The following is a 26,272-nucleotide window of genomic DNA, read 5'->3' as shown; positions in this document are numbered from 1 at the left end:
ACAGGCTTTGAGCCAAACTCTTCCCCCATTTGCTAACACAGGGATGCTCCTACACAAGATTATTCCACAATTTCCCAGTTTTCAGCAGCCCCACAAATCTACAGGCTCAGTTTTTGCTCCAGTGTTAGTGTTTAGCAGAGCTGGAACCACACCTAACCCCCAATCCTTGGCCTTTTGCTAAGACAGCTACAAATATTTAAAGGAGATGAAAGAACATGATTTAAAACAGCCTTCAGATGCTACATTTTTATTACAGAGGTTATAATTGCCATTAGAATGAAGGAGGCACAGTCTTAAAATAATAGGAAACATGAGACAACATGTTTTGAGATGCAAAGAACTGTAACAGCCCTACATTAACATTCCAACCAGCATTGCTTCTCCATTCTTCATCCCTAAAACTGAATAACAAAAGTTCTCAAGTTTAAAACTTTTTGCTGGAACTTCTAAGCAAAAAAAAAAAAAAAAAAAAAGAAAAAAAAAGCATAGTTTTTAATAAATAAAAGTGTTTTCTTGCTTCCATTGTGTTCTGGCAGCTTCACATTATTTTTTTTTTGTATAAAATTTCAAGTGTTTTAAATTCTTTTAAGAGTAAGTTTGGTATGATTCAAAGAGTAACTTTTAAAGCCTGGAGCGTACGTACTTTTTTTATTAAATAGAACACAGGTTTATAAATAGCTAGACACAGAAAACAATAAAATAGACAAAGGAGTAATACAATATTGTTTGTAACTGAGTGCTTCCAAGTGATACTTTAAATTTCTGAATCCAAACTGTCTCCAACAGGAGGGACCTATTTACATATTAAAACATTTACATTTGGGAAAACATTGAGCTCCCACACAATTTCACTTGCACTGTACATTCAAACTGAAAGGGATTTTGGTTCTTCAACATAAAGCACCTTTTTTAATATTTAAATCACATGATAAACATCCTGGAAGTCATTACCTCATCCTTGGGGAGATGGACAGAAAACCTGCTTTCAAAAATCTGAGTTTATCACAGCCACCTTGCTCCCACCCCCACCTTGGGTTCAGTTATTTCCTCTCCCCAAAAATCCACTCAAAAATCTGAACCTGATCCTCTGGGTGTCCTACAAGCTGCTCTCACATCCCTCCCAGACAGCAGCTGCTGTTCCTTATTCCCTGATAATCATCCTGCACCTCTTGGAGTGTCCTGGTTTGGAAAAAAGCCTTATTTTGCTATACCTGGATCAAACACTGAGTTTCACAGAAAATGATAAAGCCTAGAAAAAACACCTGTGTTGGGAAAAGGTTGGGAGGTAAAGCTGTAAACATTCTGCCTACACAGCATTTGGACAATGAAAGGCTGAAGAGCTCTAAAAATATATTTGGAAATTGTTTAAACAAGTTCTTAATGCTGCTTTATTTACTAACCAGGAATTCAACCCTGAATTAGCTCCCTGTTTCCTGCAGGGGGAGGGTGATGTGTCATTTCCCTGCCATCCACTGAAACTCCCATCTGAAGGAGTGACTGAGACCACCCACAGCACAGACAAAGATGTAAATACCTCCCTTTCACCTGCACAACCGTGCCAAGAACACGGAGAAGGAGGGTGGATAAACAAGAGACTGGAATCTTTGCATGATTGTAAAGCACTAAAACCCATCCTAACACAAACAAACAGCTTTGGGTAAGGATCTGCTTTGTAAGAACAGCTCTGCTGCTTCAAACTGAGAACAAAACCTCATGGAATGGCTGTGCAGTGATGTATCCCAGCATGTAACACCACCACACATTACATACAGGTGTAATCTAATTTATAAAAATACTCTATGTTCATGTAGAGATATTAAGAACCCAAATCCTCCTACAGAAATATTTTGTTTCTTGAACCAGCAGCACGTGCTACTGCTCTCCTCACTGCAATACAGGTACCCTGATTTCCTAACAACACATCCCCAGCAAAGCCCTTCTGCTCTCACACAAAGGGATTTTTCTGGTGGTTCTCAAATAAAATGCAAGAGCTGTTTACTCAGGACTTTTTACATACACAATCTATGCCCTGACATCAGGCTTTGAGTTAAAAAGCAGAACATTAAAGAGAACCTCTTTGTCTTCACCAAAATGATTATTTCTCCTCTACAAGCACAACTGGTACATGCTTACATCATGGACTGCAGTTCACAATGAAATTTAACATTATTGATGGGCAGCAATTGCTGCCAATGACTGCCTCAGCAGTGGATGGGGAGAGAAAGGCTCAGTGAGTAACAAACAGGTAACCAGCTACTGCTGATGAGCATCTTTCTTACTGAGGATCTTTTTGATATTAATGATTTCACAATCAAAAGCTGCATTTTGATATTGCAGTTCAGCAACAAATGACAACTGTCTGAATTCACAATGCCTGGATCTGCACAGACCAAGCAGAGGGGGCTTGGATCAACCAATGCAGTGATGCTGGGCCCATTCCTAGAATACAGACACTTTACAAGCACGGCCTGAACTGTAAAGATTTTAAAGGCAGTCTGTGACAAACTCCCTTGGTTCACTGAAGCAGTGCCAGTAGATCCTGGTGGTGAGCGCTGCTCCTTCCTAAAGCTGAACACTTTGGCTAAAACCATCTCACACTGATAATGCATTCAGGTGTTGCAGGAGTTTTTGGCTTAGGAGAGGTTGGGAATGAGCACAGCTCCCAACCCAGGCAACCTTCAGACAGACAGTCTCAGGAGAGTCCTGGGGCAGGGTGTGCAGAGCTCAGTGTGGGGCCGGCCCCAAACGTCCCCGTTTTCTGCCACGCAGGAATCCGGATCCCACAGAGATGATTTGGAGCCTGGAGTGTGAAAACCTGGAACCAGATGCTGACAACAAGAAAAGGCATTTGAGAGGACCCATTTCCAGCAGAAGGCAGGCTGGAGGAATGAGAGGGTTCTGAAGTAAGGCACATCTCTCTGCAAACAGAACCTTCAGGATTTTGCAGATGCAAATTCACAATTTTTTAACACGGTACTGAACTCCACTATGCATAAAGTACCCTGGTATAAGGCTGGAAAATCAGTTTCTGCTTCCTTAGTTTCCTTAATTGTATTTTGACAATTTGCCAAAAATAAAGGCTATACTGCAAGCTCCATGGAATGGGAACACAGCCCTGTTTGTGAGCATCAACAGCCCCGCACCAGATATTTTTGGTAAGTCTAGATTAAAAACCACAAAAGACCTTGGAAAGTCACTGCAAAAACTACCTCTACACTGAAGAAGAAATGCATCCAGGAGACCTCCACAAAGATCAGGACATGCACAGACCTCACAACAGCTGTTTTGGTTGCGTTTTTTACTTTGGGGTTTTGTTTTGCCTCAGTGGGGGTGGGAGGAGTGAGTCTTTCATAAGGCTGTGTCATCCTCTTCAAAATCTCCCACCAGAAGTGAATGTTTGTCTGGCTCACTGAGGACGATGCTGTTCACCGAGCGCTTGTCTGAGAACAGGGAGGTGATGGAGGCTCTGCTGTAGGTGACAATTCGATCCATCAGGCTCAGCTTGGGGGAGCCAGCCCCGCTCTCATGGATGCCCACGTGGACACTGATCTCTGATGGGCTCTTGTGCCTCAGCTGACCACGGGCACGGAACTCCAGCTTCTCAGAGCTTGGTTTCTGGTACCTAAGGAAGGAGAAATCAAAATATATCAATACCTCTGAAGCTGAAATACATTGAAAGATGGACAGAAACTGATTATGCACAAGTCAGAGGCATTTATAATTTGACCAACAAGATTTCTCACAAACACACAAAGTTCATTAAGGAATTTCCCATTCTGAACACTTCTGATTTGTACATCTCTTCACGTTAGAAATTACATTTTTAAGCACTACTGTCTGCTTAACACAGACTTGCCTGAACTGTTCTTCAAAAGCCTTCAAATCTCTCACAGTTGCACATTTATTTTCTGTCACTCAAAGTAAAAGACCTGAGCTTCAAATCCAAGTTAGAAACCACAAGACTGTTCCTACTCACATCTTTAGGAGCAAAGAAGAAAGCACAACGGAGACTGAGGAGGCAGCCATGGCTGCAGATCCCATCCAGGGCTGCAGAACCAAACCAATGGGCAGGAAGACACCTAGAAAATGACACCAGCTGTTAAGTTCAGAGCAGGAACACTACATTATTCATGTATTAATAAATATAATTTCACATGGACTGTCCAGTTCTAGTTGTTTTTTAATTTGTTAGTAAATGAGGTTTTAGTTTAAATGACCAATATTTAATACATAAGGATTTATGGTTTATCTCAACTAGAACCTCAGCCTGAAACTCAACGTTGGCATGTCCTGCCCACCCTGCAATAAAACTGCCTGCTCACAGGTTCAGGCTCTTTCAATAAACCTTTTATCTTGAAGGTATTTTGATGTGCTGAGCACATCCATAGCAGCCACAGTGTGGGAGGAGGACAGCTCACAAATATTCCACTGCAACATCCCCAGGCAGAGAACTCTGCCCTTACTGACAGCCAGAGAGAAAGACAATGGAAACTGTCCCACACAACAATAAATCACTGCAATCTTCTACTCACTGAGCCCAATCCAATTAGTGCAGGCAGCACTCACACACCTGCAGCTATAGGAACTCCAATGAGATTATAAATTAGAGCAAACACAAAGTTGATCCGGATCCTCTTCACGGTTTTCCTGGATAAATCTATGCTTGCTACCACATCCATCAGGTCATCCTGCAAGTTAAAATGTTTATTGGAGCAGTCAGAGAGACAGAGAGCACACAGGTGGTGTCTTCAGTCTTGTTTTAGAGCTCACTACAGTGAACTGGCTTTAACAGGCTATTCACAGAGAGCTCTTAGCAGGCTGCTCTGCTCAGTGCCAACCCATAATCATAATCCAGGTAATGTCCACAGCACCTCCCAGGACAGCTCCAAGCACTCACCACAGTCTGCCAGGGAGATGCTGATGTGTAGGAAGACATTCCTGCTACCCTGGAGGTGCCATGGTGCATTACCCAAATGTAATTTATGTTTGCCAAAGGACAGCTCACTTTGTCTTCCTTTGCCACTCTCAAACTTCACCCCAGAATGTGCAGTGCCCAGAAAATGTCCAAGTGGGATAATCACTTTTATCCTTTGTGGGGTAATCACTGCACTAAATACAGTGAAGACAATCTCTGCTCCACTTCTCCAGCTGATGGAGATTGTGCACCCCTGCATCACCCAAAACATCCTGGGCCTTCTGACCCCTCTTACCAGCTCCCTTTACCTCTGATTTCTTACCCTGATGAGAACCACATCAGCTGCCTCGATGGCCACATCCGTGCCCGTGCCGATGGCGATTCCCACGCTGGCCATGGCCAGGGCCGGCGAGTCATTGATCCCATCTCCAACCATGGCCACCCGCTTCCCTTCGTCCTGGAGCTGCTTCACTTTGGCCACTTTGTGCGAGGGGAGAACTTCTGCAAACACTTTGGTGATGCCAACCTGAACAGAGAGAGAGAGAGAACACAGCTTTTCCAGCAGCTGCCAAAGCTCCTGCCTGGAGTGATGTGGCCAGGAGGAGTGAAACCCCCATTATCACTCCCAAGCTAAAGAGCAAGCCCAGCTGATGATATAAAAACAGCTCTGAATTCACAGCTGATGTTACTTCCATTCAAAAACTTCTTGCATTCTTTATTCCACGTTTTTTAAAACTACCATCTTTCACAGCAGCCCAGCCACCTGCAACATGAACATGCCACACTACCCTTCTTGCTGAAACCAGCCCAGCACAGGGCACAGCCCACCTGGGAGGCGATGGACCGGGCTGTTTTGCTGTTGTCACCGGTCATGAGGACGACTTCTAAGCCCATGCTCTTCAAAGTGTACACTGCCAGCTCAGCCTCTGGCTTCACAGTATCTGCAATAGCTATCAAGCCACAGAGCACTCCTGAAAACAGAAAGAAAGTGTTTGTAATAAAGACCTTTGTTAATTTAGGGGGAAAAAAAAGTAACTTTTAAGTTCCAGAACCAGTTCATACTGACAGTAGGAAGTGGGATGAGAGCAGGTATTGGTGCAGCAATGTTTAAAGCAGTACAGAGCATGGACTGTACAACCATAATGAAAAATAAATTCCTTTTGTCTCCTTTTTCCCCCTTTTGCTTTCTTTGAAGTCTTTGTATTGTATTATTATGCCAAACTCTCCTGTCAGCTAAGAAAGGCAGGAAGAGCTTTTCCCATAAGAAAGGGCTGTAAAACTGATTAATTATCTCTTTTCATCCCCATTACCCTGCTTCAGGTGTAGCTGCTATGACATCACTACTTATTAATGTCTATTTATGTGATGTTTTATGTGGTATTTAGTGGCAATCAAACTGAATACAGCAGCAGCAGCCCTGAACTCACCATCCACAGCTGCCAGAACAGCTGTGCGGCCTCTGCGCTCGTGTTCCATCATGGCTTTGTCCACCTCAGCTCTCACCACGAGGCCATTCCTGGTCATCCACTCCCTGTTCCCAATGAGAACTGAGTATTTCTGGGAGGTCACACGAGCTGAAGGAAGGAAACACAATGCTGTGTTATCATGTGGATGAGCAGGGAGCTTCCCTGCAGCTCGTCCCAGCATACACTGGAACTGCAGGGAATCCAAACAGGAATCAAGAATTCCTCAATACTTTCTGCCCTATCACCTTTTAATGTAACCTTCACAAGAGAAGATACATTTCTTCAGTCCTGGGGAGTCACCCCATGTCAGAATGCCAGAAACCACAAGTCAAAGGACAGTAAAAAGGATTTCTCAGTGCTTCTCATTTCTATGAGCAGCCCAATGGAGTTGAAAGACCTAACAATGAGCTGTCATTGAGTGAAAACTAATCAGTTATACAAATTCAAAATTTTGGCTAGCAAATGGTAATTTGGGACAAAGCAAAGTAAAGCCAGAGAGAGCTGACAGACAACTCCTGTCTGATTTTCCAGTCCCATATTCAACATGCAACTTGAAATTGTATTTAACTTAAATGTTCTGAGTGATGTATGAGCACAAAATAAACTAATGAGCAACTATTTAATGTGTGCCTTGATGTCAGCCCAGTTCTCCAAGGCAGAAATAAGTGACCTCATTCCTAAGGATCCTAAAGACACAGCAGTAAAAATTGTTTTATTCTCTTATCCAGAGTTAACTTACTTGGCAATTCAGCATCAATGATCAAAGCAGGCTGCACTGATTCTTGTGCATTCTCCTCAATTTTCACAAGTGTCACATTTTTAACATTGTTTTCTTCAACCATTCTGTTGTTCTTGTAGAGCAATGCCTCAATATTGGTGACTTTGCAACTAATGCCACAGCCTGGAACTACCTGGAAATCTGTACACGTCCCCAGGGTTTCTGAGTTCAGCTCCTAGAAAAAGAAGATGGAAACTGATGAAATTTTAAAATATATAAAAGCACAATGCAATTATAAAGCCCACAAAATAAAGTGCAGTTGAACAAAGAGGAGGAGGGAAATAACCATCAAAATCTAGGTGTGAGTGGTGCCTCTAACACGGTGTGATTTATATGGCTCCACAATTTTTAGCTTTCCCAATTAAACACAGCAACTAAATCTGCACAAAGAATCTTGTGGTGCTGATGAAGTCCTGCAGGAGAGGTTCTTGCACAGCAGGCTGTGTGTGGGAGCCCCTCACCTTTTTGCAGTACTTTGTGATTGCTGCTCCCAGGGGGTGCTCGCTGCTGCTCTCCGCTGTCCCCACAATCGCCAGCATTTTGTGACGAGGGAGGAGGTTCCCCTCCACCAGGAACTTCACCTGCATCACCTCTGGAGTGCCGTGGGTGATGGTCCCCGTTTTGTCAAACACAACCACCTTCACCTGCAGGAAAGCAGGAAGATTTCAATCGAGGAGCCGAGCAGGGAGGCACAGATTCCTCAGAAAAACACCCACTCAAACCAAACTCCCAAACACGGAGCCACCACCTAACACGGAACTGCCCGGGACCCACCAGGATATTCCACCACCTGCTCCAACAACAGCTGGCAAAACACCAGCACCCCCTGGAACTTTTCTCTAAAAAGTCCTTTTTCTGTTTCTTTGTTTCTGCTGCATCTCTTTTGTATTCTTCTTTTTATTCTTGGATTTCTCAGCTTCCTTTGGACTGAATTTTTTTGGGATCCTCCCTCATGGGGAGCTCTGCTTATCTCAGCTCTTCTGATTAGAAGAAAACTCCCGAGCTCGTTAGAATCTTGTTTCTCGTGTTTATTAACAGGTGATCACAAAACTTAACAGGTCTCTCCAGGCTGGCTACACAAGGTTAATCTTTGCAATTTGGTACATTTCTTTCTTCTGATGGTACAACAAGGCTTTGTGGCACACTTCGTGTCTGATGCACAAAATGGCCTCGAAATACGCAGTTCTTTTAGATCTATTTTTACCCAATTAACAGTAGACACGTATATTATTTTTCTTAATGACTCAATGACCCATCACCTCTGTGATGCACTGCAGCATTTTCTATCCAATCGCTTACTATTACCCAAAAACCTCTAGAAGAACATGAAGAAGAAGGGACAAGGCACAACACCCTAAATCCTCCATCTTGTCCTCCTGTTCTTTAAACTAACTTTTTCACCCAGTGATTTAAAAAAACTTTCTAATCTACACACTTACACTTTTAGCTTTTTTCATTTAACATTTGTTTTCATGTATCACCATGAAAACATGCTCATGGATTTCATATTATATGAAATTCAGTGTTTTTTCTAGATCTTATAACAGTATCAGAAACAAGGGCACACACTCTGTATTCCAGACTCCAACACCCCCAGGCTGGGCAGCCCTTGGGGCACCCCAGGGCTCACCTTGTGTGCCATCTCCAGGGGCTCCCCACCCTTGATGAGGATGCCGTTCTGCGCGCCCACGCCCGTGCCCACCATGACGGCCGTGGGGGTGGCCAGGCCCAGGGAGCAGGGACAGGCGATGCACAGCACCGTGATGGACGCCTGGAAGGCGAAGCGGATGATCACCTCTGCTGCTGAAATGCTCTTGTTGTAGCCCTGGGCATGGAGGGGAGTTGGTCAGTGGGGAAATCCAGCAATAGGAGCAACACATTTGACTACGCGTTGTCTTGGAGGTTGGAAATATCTGCTGTGTATTAATATTAAAGCATGCAAAACCTGAGATGAATGACTAAATTAATGATTAATTCACCTATTTGTGTTCTATACTGCATCCACCCTCAACTGTTTTATTTATAGGACATTTTCCTAAAAAAGACACGACATGCTACAGCTCTTTAATGATGCACTTTTATTAAAGATACTCTATCAAAAATATATACAGTAGGGAGGGAAAAAAAAGTAGATATGAAGATGGCTTTCCTAGAAACTGAGAAATTCTAATTAGAAATAATTTTGAAACAAGAAACCCTGTGATCTAAGCAACCCTTAAGTTCAAGTTGGCATCCTGACCCTCCTCTGGAATCTGTAATGAAGATGAATTCCACTGACTGCCAAGATGAATTCCCACAGAGCTACATACGAAATTGGAGCTTGTGACAGGAGGAACTTCTTTTTCCCACAGAGGAGGGATGGATGGTGGGAAATTTTTGATGTTTAATATTTACTTCTTTTAATTAACTCTTTTTTTTTTTTTTAATCCTAATTTACAAGATTTGATTAATTACTGTGGACTCTCTTAAGTATAAATGCAGGAATGATACAATATAAAAAAATACATGATGTAAAAAATGTAATAACAAGAACAGTAACTCCCTGCAAGGGTGATCCAGAAAGGGAACCACTCTAGTCTAATAGAAATGTAAGGCTGTTTATTAAATATTTCAGAAGGTGTTTAAGGAGATTTACTTACCAGAAAGTACTTTTCCACTATTTCAAAATCCACAAACCCAATTATAATCCAGGCAAAAAGGGTAACCACAGAGACAGCCACAATAAAAGGAACAAAGTAGCCACTAAGTTTGTCTGCAAATTGCTGGATGGGAGCCTGGGAAGGAGAAACATCACTCAGCACCATCATGTGTGTGTCTGAAGGCACAGAAGAGTCACAGCTGCTGCTTGCAGCACACTTGGCTTGCCACATTTGATAATTACAGATTTACTTAATAAGAGGATGAGACTTGGCTCAGTAGACAGGATCAAAGTCCTTATTCAGCAAGATACTTCATTATGCAGCTACAATTCAAATCCAAGCAGTCCCAGCCACCCCTGCAGTGATTTGGTGAGCTGGTGCCTGCATGAGACAGCAAACCCCAAGTGTTAAATGGGATGATACTCTACCTTAGAGGTTTGGGCCTCCTCCACGAGTTGAACAATCTGGGACAGGGTGGTATCAGCTCCCACGTGGGTGGCTGAGATCAGAAGGGAGCCGTTCTGATTGATGGAGCCTGCAATGACTGTACTGCCAGGCTTCTTGGTCACAGGCATGGCCTCACCTGAGACAAGGGCAACAACAGACACAACCCTGCTGAAAAAGGCACCTTTGGGACAGCTGCCAACTCCTGGCAAGGGGGAGAACATCAGCTTCGACTTCCCCTCTGCAGATTTGTTTAAAGGAAAAGGTTTTCACATCTGGAAAAAGCAAATGCTGACCTGTGATGAGAGACTCATCCACCATGGAGTGTCCTTCAATAACACGGCCATCCACTGGGAATTTGCCTCCTGGGACCACCTTGACAATGTCACCTCGCTGGACCAGTTCCACATCCACTTGTTCCTCACTGGAATGGTGCAAATGTTTTTTATAAGAGACTGGAAGTGGAGTGACCCAAGCAAAGGAGCTGACACTACACACAAAGCATAATCCCACTGCCTGGCATTAATACATACAAAAACAATCAGAAGAAAGTCATAGACCTCTTTGAAATGGCCTATTTTATCATAATTTTATTTACTTTACAGTTAGGAAAATCCACTAATTGTCTTATCACAGAAAAAAACCCAAAAACAATAAATCAAAGCAGAGCAGTGTTAATTCTGCATTTTAATATTTTTATCTGTCAGCAAATCTGAAGTTATTTGCTTCATAGTTCTATAAAACAGTAAAATTTGTCTGTGAATTCAGCATATTAACAACAAAAAAGGAGCAACAAAAAAAGCAAATGATAAAGCAAGATACCTTAAAAGAACGTTATCAGGGCCCAAGGTAACAATAGTAGCTTCAGTAGCTTGTAATGAAATTAGTCTTGCCAGTGCTTCTGAGGTTTTACCCTAGAATAATAATTTTCATATTTTTCTGACTATACTATTGAAAAAAAAAAAAAAGCTGGGTAAATGACAACTGCATGTGTTGCAATTTACCCTTTTAAGAAAACACTTTCTGCAAACAGTCTGATATTAAGCCAAACTTTTATTAGTTCAGTTATTAAAGAAGATTTTACCACACAGAAGGTTAAAAGAACCCATGGGATGCTTTTACAAGGTTCACAGGACTCTGAGGTGATTCTCAATGGGAAGTTCCTCAGGAAAGTTTCTGCTTTCCTCACCTTTGCCACGTGCTCCAGCCAGCGCCCCAGCGAGATGAACACGAACAGCATCGGGGGAGTGTCGAAGAAGGTGACAGGGTTGACTTTGGCCCTCTCAGCCATTGCCACCAGGAGGATGATGAAGGAGTAGAGGAAGGCAATGGATGTTGCCAGCACCACGAGCACGTCCATGTTGGCTGTGTTGTGCCTCAGTGCTCGGGAGGCCTGGATGTAGAAGTGCCACCCCCCGAACACCTGCAATGGCATTTCACATGTCTCTTACACACAGAAGCAGCTTTTCCAGTTTATTTGTGCTATTTGCCTCTCTCCCTCAACACAATCCCAGCTCTAGCTGGGGCTGTGGTCTTCCCACAGCACTCTCAGGTATTCCCAGTGCCCTCCCAGTGGGATTCAGGAGCTGCCTCAGTGCACAGGAGAGTCCCCAGCACCCATTATTTTGGCAACAGCAGAAGCACCTAAGAACCTCAAAAGCATTTTGCATGAGTATAACTGCATTCACTTGTCAAACTTAATTTCTTCATCATCTTCCAATTTGAGCACTTCAGCCCAACAAAGCAGGAGCAGTCATAACCCCACTCACCTGCACAGGGACACAGAGTAAAAATGAGAGGAAATTCATGACAGACAATCCTGGTAGGAGCTGGTATTCCAGGATCATGGAAGAGTGCAGGGCCTCCATCTCCTCACTGCTCATGTTGTGATGTGCATGAGCATCCGAGAGCTGGCTGTCCATCACCATCATGTAAATCATCAGCCCCATCACAGGGATACAGAAAACCAGGCTCACCACAAAAGACCTTTTCCACCTCAGATTTAAAAAGAGGAAAAAAAAAAAAAAAGGGAAAAAACCAACTTGTATTGCAGTCAAGTGCTGGAGAATATTTTAAGTAGTAAGTCTGTACAGTCAGAGAGAAAAATCATAAATAGATGGTTGAGTAACAAAGAAGAATCAAAGATGTTTATGGAATCTTACTTAGTATGCTCAGGAATACTTACTGCCTGATTTCCTGTTTGTGATCCAGATGACTGGCAGATCTATCTTTTTTGACTAAGGAAGTAGTAAAACCTAAATCCTAAGGGAAAAAAAGAACAATAATAAAAAAGAGAACAGTCAGTTCTAAAATGCACTTTGTGCTCAGTTACTGATGGTGCCAGTCTTACCTTTGATTAACTTTATTAACATTTCTGATATAAAATATTGTTTAGCTACTGTTGTCTGTTACTTTTGTTTAGTTACTTTTCAAAATGAGAAAAGCAATCTGATGTAGAAATTAACCTGTCTGGAACAAAATGCTATTCTAACATGTGGCTTTCCAAAATGGTTGTTGCTAAAGCACAGAAATTGAAAAACTGAAGGGGAAGGCTGAGAAACTTATTTCACCTCTACAGTACTGCTACACTACTACTTGATTTTTAAATGTGCTTTACTTTTCTACAAACCTATAGCTGGTATCTCCAAGTCTATCATGACCTGGTAGACAGCATTTATTTTAAAAAACTTAGGCAAAGTTGTAACAGAGCATTTTTAAGCCAGAACACACAAATCAGAAGCAAAAACCTGCACTAAGAAGAAAGAAGATGGAATGAGAGAGATCTATTTTTTTGCTTTAACAGCCTTTCCTTCTATTTCTGGGGTGTGCAACTCTTCTAAGAACACTGGATATCGTAGGAGACTCGGTGCCTACATGAGACTCACCTTTATCACTTGTATGACATCTCGAGGACCAATGGTTTCAGGGTCATACTTGATGTGGGCTTTGTTGGTTGCCAGGGCTACTGAGCAGTACAAAACACCATTGGTCTTCATGAGGGTGGATTCTATCTTGTGCACACAGGAGGCACAGGTCATCCCTCTCACCTGTAAAACAAAGGTTATTTTATTTATTTAAGCCTGTTAGCAAAGCACAGGTTACCTGGCAAACGCATCTTAACAAGTAGAAAAAGTGCTTGTGACTATGCTGCATTATTTATTACTTTAATCTGGGGTGTGAGCACTGTGGAATCAAAAAGCAGTTTGGGCTGGAAGGGTCCTTAAAGACCATCTAGTTCCAGCCCTGACATGGGCAGGGATGCCTCTCACAAAATCAAGTTGCTCAGGGCCCCCTCCAACCCTTCTAGAGGAAGCACAGCACAGGGATGAGGTTATTAAACGCTGCTAAAGCTCTGTTGGATGCTCAGTCTCAGAGCTGGGGGACACTGAGCTACACTCAGCTTCAAAAAGGAAAAAAAAAAAAAAAAAAAAAAAAAAAGATTCTGGCAACAGGAAGACCAAACAGAAGAAAACAGGAATATTTCTCTGCATTTTCAGTGTTGTAGTAGTGAGCCAGCACATTTTGCAGGACAAGATAAAATCTGTGATATGTACCTGATGTACCCTTATACTTAATTTTTTATAAATCAACCTCTATTACAAAATTAATCTCTAAGAAATGGACACTAACACAGGCACATCCAACAGATTAAAGTAATGGTGGCTGGGTTTAATGATCAGCTTACAACAAGTTCCAGAATCCCATCTCCTTCCCCGCAGTTTTCCATCACGGTGGCTCCAAAGCCCAGCTCCCGAATGAGCTCTGCAATAGCTGCAGGGTGAATGACAGCAGGGTTGTACCTCACTTCTGCCTTCCCTGCCATGAGGGCAACAAGGATTGAGTGGATTCCTAGGAAATAAAATGTGTGAGTGGCAGATCAGGCTTAAGAAATATCCTACTTCTATTGTAACATGAATGCACAACACAATATACTGAAATTGGGAAAGCTTCTGTGTTGTATATAAAGAAAAACAGCCTCGTGTTTGGAAGCTACAGCAGCACCTCAGTGCAGGTGTGACAGAGGAAAGCATCATTCCACATGAGCAGCATGTCTTTAACAGTCTAATTACAAACATTCTCTTCATGCTATATGAAAAATTATCTATTTTTCCTTAAAATAAATTGTTTTATATGACAGTGCTGCATATTTCTCTGATCTGCACTGACCATTTCTGGATGCCTTTTTTAAGGAGAACCTGTACAAGAAAGGGCAGATCCAACAGTGCAATCCCACTGGGCACTGAGAGAATTTACATTCATGCACTTTCTAGAATGAAAAAAATTAAAATCCAAGCTGACTCGAAACCCATCCATCTTCATTACAATAATTAAACACAGTCTGCATTAATGATTGTTACATCACAGTCATGCAGCTGTTTGTTCCTGCAAATATAATCACAGACACCACTGCCCTGACTTGCAAAGCTAAAATTAACCTGTGTCCCTTTCATCCCCTCACACTGTCCCTTCTCACAGCTTCCTAAAGCACACAACTGCTTCTGCCTTTCAGCTGCACACCTGGGAGCCTCTCTCCAGTAGGAAAGAGCTGGTTTACCTTCAAAAGGATCCCCTATTTGATCCAAATATTCTTTGGAGCACTCAGCCTCTGCTTTTGCAACATCAGTGTCTGGGCAGCTTGTCCATAAAGCAGCAAGGATGTCCCTGTTCCCACCCTATGGGCCAGAGGTGAGGAGGAACACTTGTCCTGACAACCCACCCCTTAAAAACACCACAAAAGCCAGATGGATTCTCTAAACAAATGCTTGGAAATGTAACAGACCACACTGACACACATCTCACCATCCTCCCTTCTCAGGTTCCTCTCGATGTTGGCCACACACGAGGCACATGTCATTCCTGTCACCTGCACGTAGCACTTGGAGATGGTTTTGCTCTCCTGCCTGCCAAGGTGGGCTGGTGGCACTTTGGAGGGCGGCTCAGGCTTGTGAGAATCCAGCTGTGCTTCAGGGCAGGGCTGAGCTTTGGCCACAGGGAGCTCTGCCTTTGCTGGAAAAGAGATTACAGTTTGTGACACTGAACAGCCAGTGCAGGGAGGGATGAGCTGCTGGGACACACTGCTGTTCACCAAGACTGGAAATGGAAATGGTCACTGTACACACCTTGTCAGTTAAGAGTCAGCAAAAGAAAACAAGACAAAGGTGGGCCACTGATTAACTTACTATTAACTATTTTTCCTTTCGCCTTTCCTCATTGTCCTTGTTCTGTTGCACATCCTCTGCCTTCTCCTGTAGCTGTAAGCAAAACCTCTCCCTCTCAACCTTAGTTTTACACACAGTTTTATTGCCTTTACCTGGAGCACAGAGCTAAACTTGTAATCAAGTGCATGTTTCATAATCAAACCCCATGTTTTTAACCTTAGAGAAAGGCTCTGGAACTACAGGCTCCTTACAGCAATTCAGGGGATGCTCTGTTTGTGCAGGAACAGGGTGAAAAGGATTGAATGTGAGCACCCAACCACTTCTGCAGCTATTGACATAAAACAGCATTTATTTGACATATTTATATTGCCAGACACCTCAAGAATTTGAATAAATCTGATGTATTAAAGGATGTGCACATTATCTTTAATGATCTCAGCAGTGAAGATATAAAACTTCTCTTGGAAAGCACAAAGTCTATGTCAGCTGCTAAATTTCATCTTGGGTGGTACCAAATCCTAAAACTGCACAACCCTTGTAAATTTAAAATTGTTTTGGATGTTATTACCTGGAAAAGATGCATCAAATCCCATATCCTCTATTGAGGACCTCAAGTCTTCTGGGCTTGTCTGCAGCGGGTCATATTCTATAGTCCCATTTCCATCTGGCAGAGAGACATGAACAGATTTCACACCTGCCTTTTGGGACAGCACTCCCTCGATGGACTGCACGCAGGAGCTGCAAGTCATGCCCTCAATATTGATCACAACAACTTGAGTGAGGGGCTGGCTGGGATCCTTGGAAGCAGGGTGAGATTTCAGTGGAGACACCAGCGTGGGCAGAAGTGCCAGGTTCTCATGCTCCTCAGGAAGGCTGACTCTGAACCTCTCTGGAGACACATTCTCCACAGCTTTCCTCAGTTCTTCTATGCTAATTAAGCTTGGGTTGTAGTTTATAGCAGCAGATTTGTTCTCTAGAGAAACCACCACACTCGTCACCGCTGGTAATGCTGATATGGTGCTCTGGATGTTGAGGACACAGGAATTGCAGTGCATCCCCTCAATTCTGAACACAACTGTCTTTGTGCCAGTCTCGCAGGAGCTTTCCATCTGTGATGCCTCAGAGTCCCTGGGCTGAGCATTCCTCAGCCTCTCCAGGTCAATCCCACTGAGCTTCAGGGGTTTAGGCTGCTTTTTGAAGGTTGCTGTGAAACCTGCCGCTTCAATTTGCTGTTTTATTTCTTCTGCTGTGATTAGAGAAGGCTGGTAGACAACAACAGCTTCCTTACTGTCCAGGGACACTGGAAATTAATCAGTAAAATAAGTGTGTGTCACTGCCCTAAACATAATAAGCACATCACAGGATCTTGTCAAAGCTTTCCAGCAACACTTTAAATGATCAGAAATGTAACTGCAACAGAAAGGAGATTCCATTGGTTTGGTAAACATCAAACAACTTAGTTCTTCAGCCAGTTTTTGTCTAGTACTATGACAATTTTCAACTCCTCCTCAAATTTTTGCTCTTTCCCCAGGATTTTCACAAATGGCATCACAACTTACTGAATTTATCCTTGTTTTGAGGTCTATGGCAATCTTATCCCAAAGCTAGCTATATCAGTAAGCTGGTCTTGCCTTTTAGATTTTTAACTGGACAGAAAAAATGAACAATCATTAATCACAGTTTAAAAAAGACAACTGTTATTAGAGGTTCCTATAACTCATAATAAGATTACGGAACACAACTACTCCAGGCTCCCTACCAAATGCAAAACAATCACTGAGCACTATCACACATGTGTAACATCCTGCACACAATGTGGGCTCTTTTCTTCATTTCTAGTCCACATTAAAAACATAATTAAATACCCAGTCCCACAGAGTCACTGTCACACTCAGCTATCTCATCTAAAATCTGAAACACCATCAGAAGAAAAACAGCATTGCCAACCTCAATTTACATAAAAACTCACTAAGGCTGTACCTCTAATCTGTTGAATGCCTTGCAATTTGCCAGCTTCAATTTACATAAAAACACACCAGGGTTTTACCTTTAATCCTCTGCATTCCCTGCAGTTTGCCAAGCTTGCCCTCAATGGTGCTGGTGCAGGAGTGACAGGTCATGCCATCGACTTTCAGGCGCAGCACAACACTGCTCCCATGGGACCAGCTGCAATCTCCCCAAGTTCCAGGTGTTACTTCTGGCACAGAGATGTTCAGATCTACCCCTGGGACCATCTGGGTAATGTGCTTGCCATTGGTGATGGAAGGGATGAAAGTCACCACCGCAGTTCTTTGATCAGAGGATACTTTCACATCCATGATCCCTTTGTTCTTCAGCAGTGTGGCACAAATCTGCCTGGGTGTTAAGGATGACTGGGCAGGGAGGGTGAGGAAAATTGTGTCAGGTAGAACTGGTTGTGGTTTTGAATCAGCCAGGGTAGCATCGAATCCCATGTCACATATGGCTTCCTGCAGAGTCACTGGAGTTTGCAGCTTGGAGTCATAGATGACAATGGCGTTCTTGTCCTCCAGGGAGACCTCAAGGGGATGAACAAAGCAATTGAGTGAACTGCAACACAAAGACTTGAGAACTGACACAGCACCAGACTAGAAACTGCTTTTATTTGCAAAGATTAGCAATACTTGTCCAGTAAAACTTTCACTACTCACCTCAAAGAGCAAAGCCAGCACTGAGTAACTCCTGCTCTCCTGTGCAACAACAGGGCTGGAGAGAACAGATCCCAGCCCCACTCCCAGCTCCAGAATCCTTTAGGAGTCTGTCTGGCCACTTCTACTTGCAACATCCAGACAGCACCAACGCACTTAATGAAACTTCCAGAGCCAAATTCACTTGAATTAGGATGACTAACCTAATTCAATCCCTGGAGCAAAACAGCCCACAGAAGAAATTCGAATCAGTTTGCAGCAATTCTAATGCAGTTAGGAGAAACTGCCCTCGGGCTACAAGGATGGAAAAAAATATTCTTTGAAAAAACCCACAGCTTTAAGCAGCAGTGAAAGGAGCCCAGCATTTCCAGGCAATGGAGGCACAGGATGGCAACTTGCTGTGAACAAAAACCTGCATCAGAGTTCACTAAAACTCCCTTTAGACACCTGATACATGACAAACATTAAAGAAGCTGGTTTTCCTCTCTCTGTACATTTGGGTGATCCAGAGACATCCTCATTTGATAATAACCTTTCCCATCTGATAGTACACATAACCTCAATTCAATTTGCTCCCAACAGATGATATATCAAACATAATAATTGCAGTTTCCAAAAGGAAAAAGCAATGCCTGCCAGAGGCCAAACACATTAACAATTCAATTCTATCTTTCCTCTGGGCAAAGGTACAACCTAAAGACCACAGACATGATTAAATTGTATCAGTTAAATCATTTTAAGAACCACCTTTCCTCATTTCTGTCCCAATGATGGGCCTTAGCAGAATTAGCAACATGGACATTTATTGGTTTCATTGCAGAATAACCTAAAAGCAGTTGTTTGTCTGTATTAATCATCTGACATTCATGTCCCTTGCTGACCTAAATCATAATCGCTACACAAAACCCTGTTTTAAATGTTTACAGAGAACTTTCTGAATCAACTGATTTGCCTAGAATGAAGCTCTGATGCTGTAGAAAGGATAATTACTAAATACAATCTCAAAGTTTCTTAAGAGTCCTGCTGTTTTTCAACAAAATTTCTGTACTCAAACCCCTGTTTCAGGACACAGGGAGCTGCTCTGAGTTATGCAGCACCTACTCTGCAGGGGAAGAAAAAAGACAGAGTCTTGCAAAACCAGCTCCACACAATGATCACACACTCCAAATAAAAATTGTGCCCAGTTCTGGGAAAGGAAGTGGTCACCTAAGATATCCCCACTAAAACAGGAGTCAACTATTGATAAAACTAGGAAGAAGTTATTTTCTTTGGAGTAAAATCAACAGCTACAGAATGTAACGGGATGCTTTCAGAACATAGACACTAAAGAAATAAACTTTTCCATTTTCTGTTGTTAGAACTGTTCGTTCTACTACAGGCTGGGTCACAAAATTCATAGAAGTCTGCCAGCTTTTAAATTACTTTTATTATTAAAACTACTGTAAAATTATGTATTCTGCAAGGATGATCAGCTCATCCTGGAATATTCTACAACCCAATATCTTGCCCAGGACAGAAGAAAGACTAACAATGTTGCCATCTCCTCTGAGCTAAGGAAAAAGTTAAAACTAAGTCAGGCAAAGAAAGCCTGAATTAGGACAAACTCAATTCTTGACTTTCCCCCCGCCATTACTTCACAATACAGAATTAATTGTAAAGCAGAAAATAAATTAAGAGCAATAATGACTTAACTCCCCCCACAGTGAAGCAAGCACCTGATTTTCTCTCCTTTACCAAAAATACATCAATAGACCTCCAACAACAATCTGCAGAGAAATGTAGAGAATAAACTCTTCCTACATTTTTTTTCTCTTTCAGAGCACAATTTACCATGGTTTCTCATCCAAACCTTTGCTAGAAGCAGTGCTAGACTCACTCACTTTAATGTTGTGGATCCCATTCATCTTCCCAAGGTGCTGCTCAATGCTCTGGACACAGGAGTTGCAGGTCATCCCCTCCACGCCGATGGCCACAGATTTTGCCTCCATGGTGAATTTCTACTCCGATCTTCTCATTGCTGGTGGCTGAAAACAATCAGGACATTAGTTCCTAAACAATTTCCCAGAGATTGAAATGAAAACAGGGGTGTGGAAGGAGTCCTCGTGGCAGGGCTTGGGATGAGAGGAGCTTCCAGGTCCCTTCCAAACCAAACCACTCTGGGATTTAACAGAGGACCTTCTCCACATGGAACTGGTAGATGTCAAAATCTGAGCAGATAACAACAGAATGGAAAACTTCATGTATTTATTCCCATTAATTTCCAAAAATAGAAAGTGTTCAGACATCTAATATTCAAATTGGGTTACCCAGGAGATCATTTAATTACATGCTGCAAGCTGTGATTCACTGGTGTGAGATATTAAATTATAGGGAGAAGCAGAAGAGAGAGTGGGACAGCAGCTCTTGGAATGCTGGAACAAGAGGATGGCACATCAGCCACGGTGGCACAGCTAGGAACGCTGTTTTTCCACATTTCTCTCTCATGTATTGCCCTCTGTTTGCAAAAACAAGTGATATTGAAGTTAGCCCACAAAGCAAACCAAGCTTTTTGCCACACCTTGTTCAGAAAGGTCTCATTTCTGCTCCTCTGAAGAGTTTAATTATTATTTTTGCTCATAAAAATAAGCCCAGAAAAAAAATTAATTATTGAACCTGAGTGAAATTTGTAGAAATAACAGCTAATGAAAATTCTTTTGCCCAATGCACAAACTATTAAGTGACTGAGGGGGAAAGAGGGTAAAAGAAACAAATCTCCAGATTTTTTGTTAATATTTTGAAAAAAAGTAATGCAAAGTTTCATTGACAGAGAGGTTAGTGACCAAGGAAATGATCACAGTTAATGTCTGGCAGCAATGGAAGCAGCAGTAAAATCTGATGAGTAATTGAGGAACTGAAGTGAAGCACAAGCTTAACTTGTTTTCTTACCCTGAGGACTTATCTTGGAAAATTCAATTACATTGATGTTTAGTAAAATAAATTTTTCCTGCTCCATGGTGACATTTCCAGACTGTTACAGAAGGCCTGGAGGGTTCTGCTTTCACTTTGAGACGTGCTACAAACCATGTAAGAACACAAGGAAGTTTCATCATAGAAACTGGTTTACTTCCCTGATGCACAAAAACTAAATGTTGAACTTAATTAACAAGCAGTGAAAGAAGTATAAAACTGGGAATATTGACTTTTCCAACAGATGAAATACATCTCATCCCTGCTAAGAACAGAAATAACACAACTCTACCTGAGGAGTTATTACAGATCTCACTTTTCCCCTGCTTTTATAAAAGCTGAGCTATTGGAAACAAATATTGAGTGTGAATATATTTACAAATATTGAGTGTGAATATCCACACATAAGCAAATTTCATACAGCAGCTCCTTTCTCAGGCTGCTCAGCACACACAGAGGTACAAAACACTAAAATCCACTAAGTTCCTTAAGAAAACATTTGCTTTCCTGCCATCCTATTGAAATGTGATCCTCTGTGCTTCCCCAGCTCTTCCCTAAGGAATGCTCAGTCCACACCCAGCACACAAGGACAGCCCTGGAACTCCACAGCCAGGAATGCACCAATATCCCACAAGCCTGAAATACAAATAAAATTGCAAAAAAACACACTTGACTTACAGGGAACTTTGTGCACCACCAGGCACTTGGGACTAAAATCAGACATCACAGACAGAATCAATCTGCCCCCAGTGAGATTTGGAGAAATGTGAATTTAAAAGCATTTCAGGTACATGACCAACCTGGACTGGCCTGTTACTGTACTTTGAAAACAAAAATAAAGTAAGGAGACACTTTGGCTGTGAGCTGCTGTCTAAAATAATGAAAGGTTGGCAAGATTCTGCCTTGCCTGTGCTTTGGTTTAAGAGACCCAAGCTGTAAGCACAGTAATATCCATTTTCACAAAACCAAGATACAATGTTCAAAGTTCTCTGTCAAACAAACAGCAGCCACAATGGCAGTACACTGAATTAGCACTGATTACAGTAACCAGCAGCACTGCTACCTAATGGCCACCAAGGCATTAAAACCCCAACTGTTTAAATATGTAAAAATAACATTAAACTTCTTTTCACATCTATTACCATTACAGTTTGTATGGGCAAAGTGTTTCCTCCATTTTCTCAGTCTGTTTCCTTGCCCTTCTGCTGTTCATTCATAAACACAGCAGAGAAAACCCCTTCCTGGAAGAGGCTGTAATTCAAACAAAAACCATAAAGGCATAAGAAAAACAAATAAAAAATAGAAATTTATTTTTCCTTTTTTACCCCTCAAGGCCCTGAAGTACTAGGACTGAAGCCAAAACTTCCATCACTAGAATTTATCTATTGGATCAAACTGGCTTTTCTTTTTGTTCTCTGACCTTCAGTTAAGAATAACCCAGATCTCTCCGACATGAGCACATCTCACAGGTTGGTGGGGAAGACAACCAACCTGGAATTTTATTTACTTTGTTGCAGGTTGCTAATTTTCATACTAATTTTAAAAGTAGGTTGTTCTCTAAAAATATGAGAGATGTCCAAATCTAATGAGCAATGCTTGTCTCTTCAATCAGTCACATGGTATTATTAGCACTGAATTGTTAATGAGCTGTTTCTCAATCTCTGTTTTCTGTACAGACTTGCTGAAATTTCCAGAAGCCAAACTGTCTGGATTTCCAGTGCTCCTGAAGCTTCAGAGAGATCTTGTTCTCAGAAATAAATATAGGTTTATATACACAGTTACTTTAAATAGACAAATCCTTTTTTCCTCTCCTTGCAAAACTCCCAGGATAACCAGTTAAATTTAAATTTAATCTGAGGCTGTATTCTACCTTGCCATATTCATTTCATTTCTGATGCTCTGCTTCCCTTACAAGTGCTTCAAGGTAGAAATAATTTGGCTGAGAATGAAATATTTGTCATATTTCCTCCTCCTGACAACTTTAAAGAAGTCCATGACTAAGCAGACTGAAAATACTTGTTACAGTAATGAATTAGGACTAGATGCCCACAAAAGGTACATAAATATTAACAAGTTCTCCTTATTTGGGTTAACATTTTCCCAAGTTTACATGAAAATAGACTTAGAAATCAAAATATCTGCAGCAATCCATATATTTCACATCAATGGCTTGTGCAAGTTAGCATGGACACATCCTTTTAATTATAATGTATTTTCTTATAGAGAAAAGCTTGAAGCTGAGGTGCTGAAAAGACATGAGATGATAAGTTATGGATTACATAGGTTTAGAGAAAAAATAATGTTTTTATTCTTAACTAATGCAATGCTCCATTTATAAAACACCTTTACCATCAATTAGCAAAGAATTTCAGGGTTTGAGAACACAAAGAAATGGCAGTTCCCTTAACAAGTTACCAGCTCTGTAGTTAGTGCTGTTTTCTTGAAGGAAGTCAGTGCTTCTACGAAGCAACAGAAAGAGGTGATTTCTACTTCCAACAGAAATTTCTCCCCATGGAAAGGAAAATTCAGCAGTAATCAAGCACAAAGTGACTGAGACACTCATCTCTCTAAAGAGTTTTTTGATGTGCTAACACCAGTCCTGTAAGTAAAATATCTGAAGATATAAAGCTAGAGGGGGTCAAAGTAATTCATAAGCCCACACTATCACAAAAAAGAAAATTTAAAAAAAATGAGCAATGCAAAGAGGAAATTACAATACCAGTAAATACTCAAGAGTCCCATTTAACCCAAAAAAAGGCACTTTGCTGCTTCTAATATCTGAGCACACTCAGGCATCACAGAGCAGCAAAGCTCTGTGCCCCACAGACATTGTGCCAGTTTTGGGATTAGTAGGGAGACAACCAGGAAAGACAGATGCTTCTGGTTACCTGTACAGCTCTAGTTTTTGCCAGTTCATAATTACCTTGAATTTATAGCTGCTGAAATTAAAAGAGGTCACAGCTTGGCAAATAGAACACAAATACCAAACAGCAACAGAACCTAGCAGGTTTAATTACAACTTTGGATTTTATTAAATTTCTAAATGGCCAAGTGCTACTTACCTTGCTTTATTTATGGCAGCAGAAAGCTAAATTACTTATTACATTAAATAGAAAAAAGGTTCCTGTCCCTGAGTGTCTGCAGGGCAAAGGGCAGGAAAGGGAAAAAACTGCATCATCTCACCCTTGGGCTTGAAAAGTGCTACAGGAGATGGGCCCAACAGGGAAGAAGGAGGTTTTATAGGGTTCATGTGCAAACAAAGCCACTAGAAAGTGTGACTAGATAGGAGATATGTAGGAGAGGCCCAGGGATAGATGAGGCTTAATCATTGAGAGAGAAACTGCACATCTGCAATAAATGTCACAGCTACGTGACACTTTAAATAGGTTGTAATTCATGTTGCTCAAGACTTTAACAAGCCTTGCTTGGTCAGCAGAGGATGGAAATTTCTCTCAGGGAATTTATTTCTATACTAACTGCATGGGGGAAAAAAAAAAGCACGCATTGAAAACATTCTGCTTCGCTTCTAATGAGTTTTACAGTACTTGAGACAAATTCTAAGCAAATCCTTAAACTTGTTCTTGGCTTTCCACAACCTCCTGAACTCAGATTTCTGGAGAAAATGAACATTTCCTTGGAAGAACCATAGGAAATATTATGAACAGAATATAATTTATTATATTTATATAATTATATAATAATTTATATATATTTATAACAAACCCCTTGTTAGGTGAGCATACCAAAGTCAGTGGATGCTCCTCTGTCTTAAGCTTAGTCTCAAAGTACTCAGCAGTACAACATGGAGTGCATTATACAGTAAAAATAAGAAGAGTAAGACAACAAACTACATATCATGTTAGCTTTTGCTGCCCTGCTTTGTCACCTGAGAAAGAAAAAAAAAGCTTCAGGTCTTTTCTCTACTAAGAAAATACATTATAATTATTAATTTCTAATCAAACTGTGTTTGTGCTCACAGAGGGCTCTGTCATACACACAAAGTCCCACACTATCAAATCTTTGCCTATTTACATCCACACAATTCAACAAGTTCTTAAGTACAGAAACTCAAGCTTTGCTGGCTGCGTGAAAGACTTTAAGATTTTAACTTTACACTACTTACACAATTTCTAGAACATGATAACAGGGAGGCAGCAGTTGTGTTGCTCATTTTTGTGAGATTTTACCCCAAAGCATCATCATCAACTATTTGCCATTTTCTAGAATATAACACTACGCTTTTAATTAGACAAAGGTGCTTGTGCACCGAGTGCTACCATCATAAGGTGACATAATAAACACTAAGGTGTTTCAGAGGGACAAGCTAAGCAGCCCAGACCTGGAACAGGAGCTCAGTGACTTTATCTGGCCACTGACAGGAGCACAAAAGAGACTCTTCCGATAGAGTGCACTTACTGCGTGCCAAGTCCCGAAAGGTGGATGCTCAGCGATAAGCACAGCGCGCCGGTCCCGCAGCAGCCCCGGGGGCTGCGGGAAGCGGCTGAGCACCAAACGCCGTTCTGGCTCCGGGCTGCGCCGGGACACGGAGATGCCGCCAGGACGCTCTGGGGGTGAAGCCCGGGACACCCCCCCGGGGTTCGGGCACCCTCACACACAGGACGGCCCCTCCGAGGGGCTGGGCAGACCCCGGCCGAGCCGGGCGCGTTTTGGGGCCCGGACGCTCCCCTCCCGTCTGGGGCACGCAGCCGGCACCGCCGCACTCCCCCTCCCCGCCGGGATACGGTGACAACGGGCCGGGGACAGCCCCGGAGCGCGGGGGAAAGCGGGAGCCCCCCCGGGCGGGTCCGCACGCACCTGAGGCCGCGGCAGCGCCCCCGGCCCGCAACTACGGAGGGATCGGGAGCCCCCCGAGGGTCCGCACTGCCGGGGATAGCCCCAGAGGACGGGGGAGCGGCAGCCCCAAGGGGGGTCTGCACTGCTGGAGGGAAACAACCAAGGCGGGGCCCCGAGGCGAACCCGCACTACCGGAGGAAGGGAGCCCCAAGCGGGGTCCGCACTCACCGGGGCTGCGGGCTCCGATCGCCGCTCCCGGCCCGGGACCGCCGGGCTCTTCCCCTGCCGTGCCACGTGACCAACGCCGCTCGGCCCCGCCCAACCGCCACGTGACGCGGGCGGACACGTGACGGCGGCGGGAGAAGGCGGGGCCGCTGTCGCTGTATCGCGACAGGAACGCGCCCGTCGCGCAGCGACCGAACCAACTGGACTTCAAGGTTCCTCCCAAGCGGCCTGGGATTGTCT

The 26,272-nt window shown here is 42.6% G+C and overlaps 1 protein-coding gene across 7 annotated transcripts; it reads right to left on the bottom strand.

Annotated features, from left to right (window-relative positions):
- Positions 1-619: 619 nt before the first annotated feature.
- ATP7A (ATPase copper transporting alpha) lies at positions 620-26,272 on the bottom strand. 7 transcript variants are annotated; one of them, XM_086850150.1, is made up of 24 exons: positions 26,036-26,189; positions 19,948-20,091; positions 18,071-18,282; positions 17,449-17,938; positions 15,970-16,701; positions 15,043-15,249; positions 13,928-14,091; positions 13,128-13,289; positions 12,428-12,504; positions 12,012-12,237; positions 11,432-11,665; positions 11,065-11,156; positions 10,539-10,666; positions 10,227-10,381; positions 9,799-9,933; positions 8,790-8,984; positions 7,621-7,803; positions 7,121-7,334; positions 6,343-6,489; positions 5,744-5,886; positions 5,238-5,441; positions 4,571-4,688; positions 3,977-4,079; positions 620-3,622 (listed from the first exon to the last, which is right to left on the bottom strand). In XM_086850150.1, the coding sequence occupies exons 4-24, from the start codon at positions 17,852-17,854 to the stop codon at positions 3,349-3,351; spliced, it is 4,299 nt and encodes a 1,432-aa protein (XP_086706276.1). In that variant the 5' UTR covers positions 17,855-17,938; positions 18,071-18,282; positions 19,948-20,091; positions 26,036-26,189; the 3' UTR covers positions 620-3,348. The 7 variants fall into 7 exon arrangements, with proteins under 7 accessions (XP_086706276.1, XP_086706277.1, XP_086706275.1 ...); XM_086850151.1 differs by lacking the exon at positions 26,036-26,189 and adding an exon at positions 25,430-25,745; XM_086850149.1 differs by lacking the exon at positions 18,071-18,282 and having other exon boundaries at positions 26,036-26,272.

The sequence above is a fragment of the Cyanistes caeruleus genome, chromosome 14 (assembly GCF_971803275.1).
Source record: "Cyanistes caeruleus chromosome 14, bCyaCae1.hap1.1, whole genome shotgun sequence".
Taxonomy (NCBI): Eukaryota; Metazoa; Chordata; class Aves; order Passeriformes; family Paridae; genus Cyanistes; species Cyanistes caeruleus.
This window is presented reverse-complemented; position numbering and strand designations above follow the sequence as displayed.

What these genes read in the sequence shown, in the direction of transcription:
- ATP7A (XM_086850147.1), bottom strand. Translation starts at nt 20,055, where the DNA reads ATGGAGGCAAAATCTGTGGCCATCGGCGTGGAGGGGATGACCTGCAAC. An exon ending in TACTCTGTGTCCCTGTGCAG is followed by an intron (nt 11,666 to 12,011) that starts GTGAGTGGGGTT and finishes ATGCCATTGCAG; the next exon opens with GTGTTCGGGGGGTGGCACTT. An exon ending in AGGAGGCCCAAACCTCTAAG is followed by an intron (nt 9,934 to 10,226) that starts GTAGAGTATCAT and finishes TCTCCTTCCCAG; the next exon opens with GCTCCCATCCAGCAATTTGC.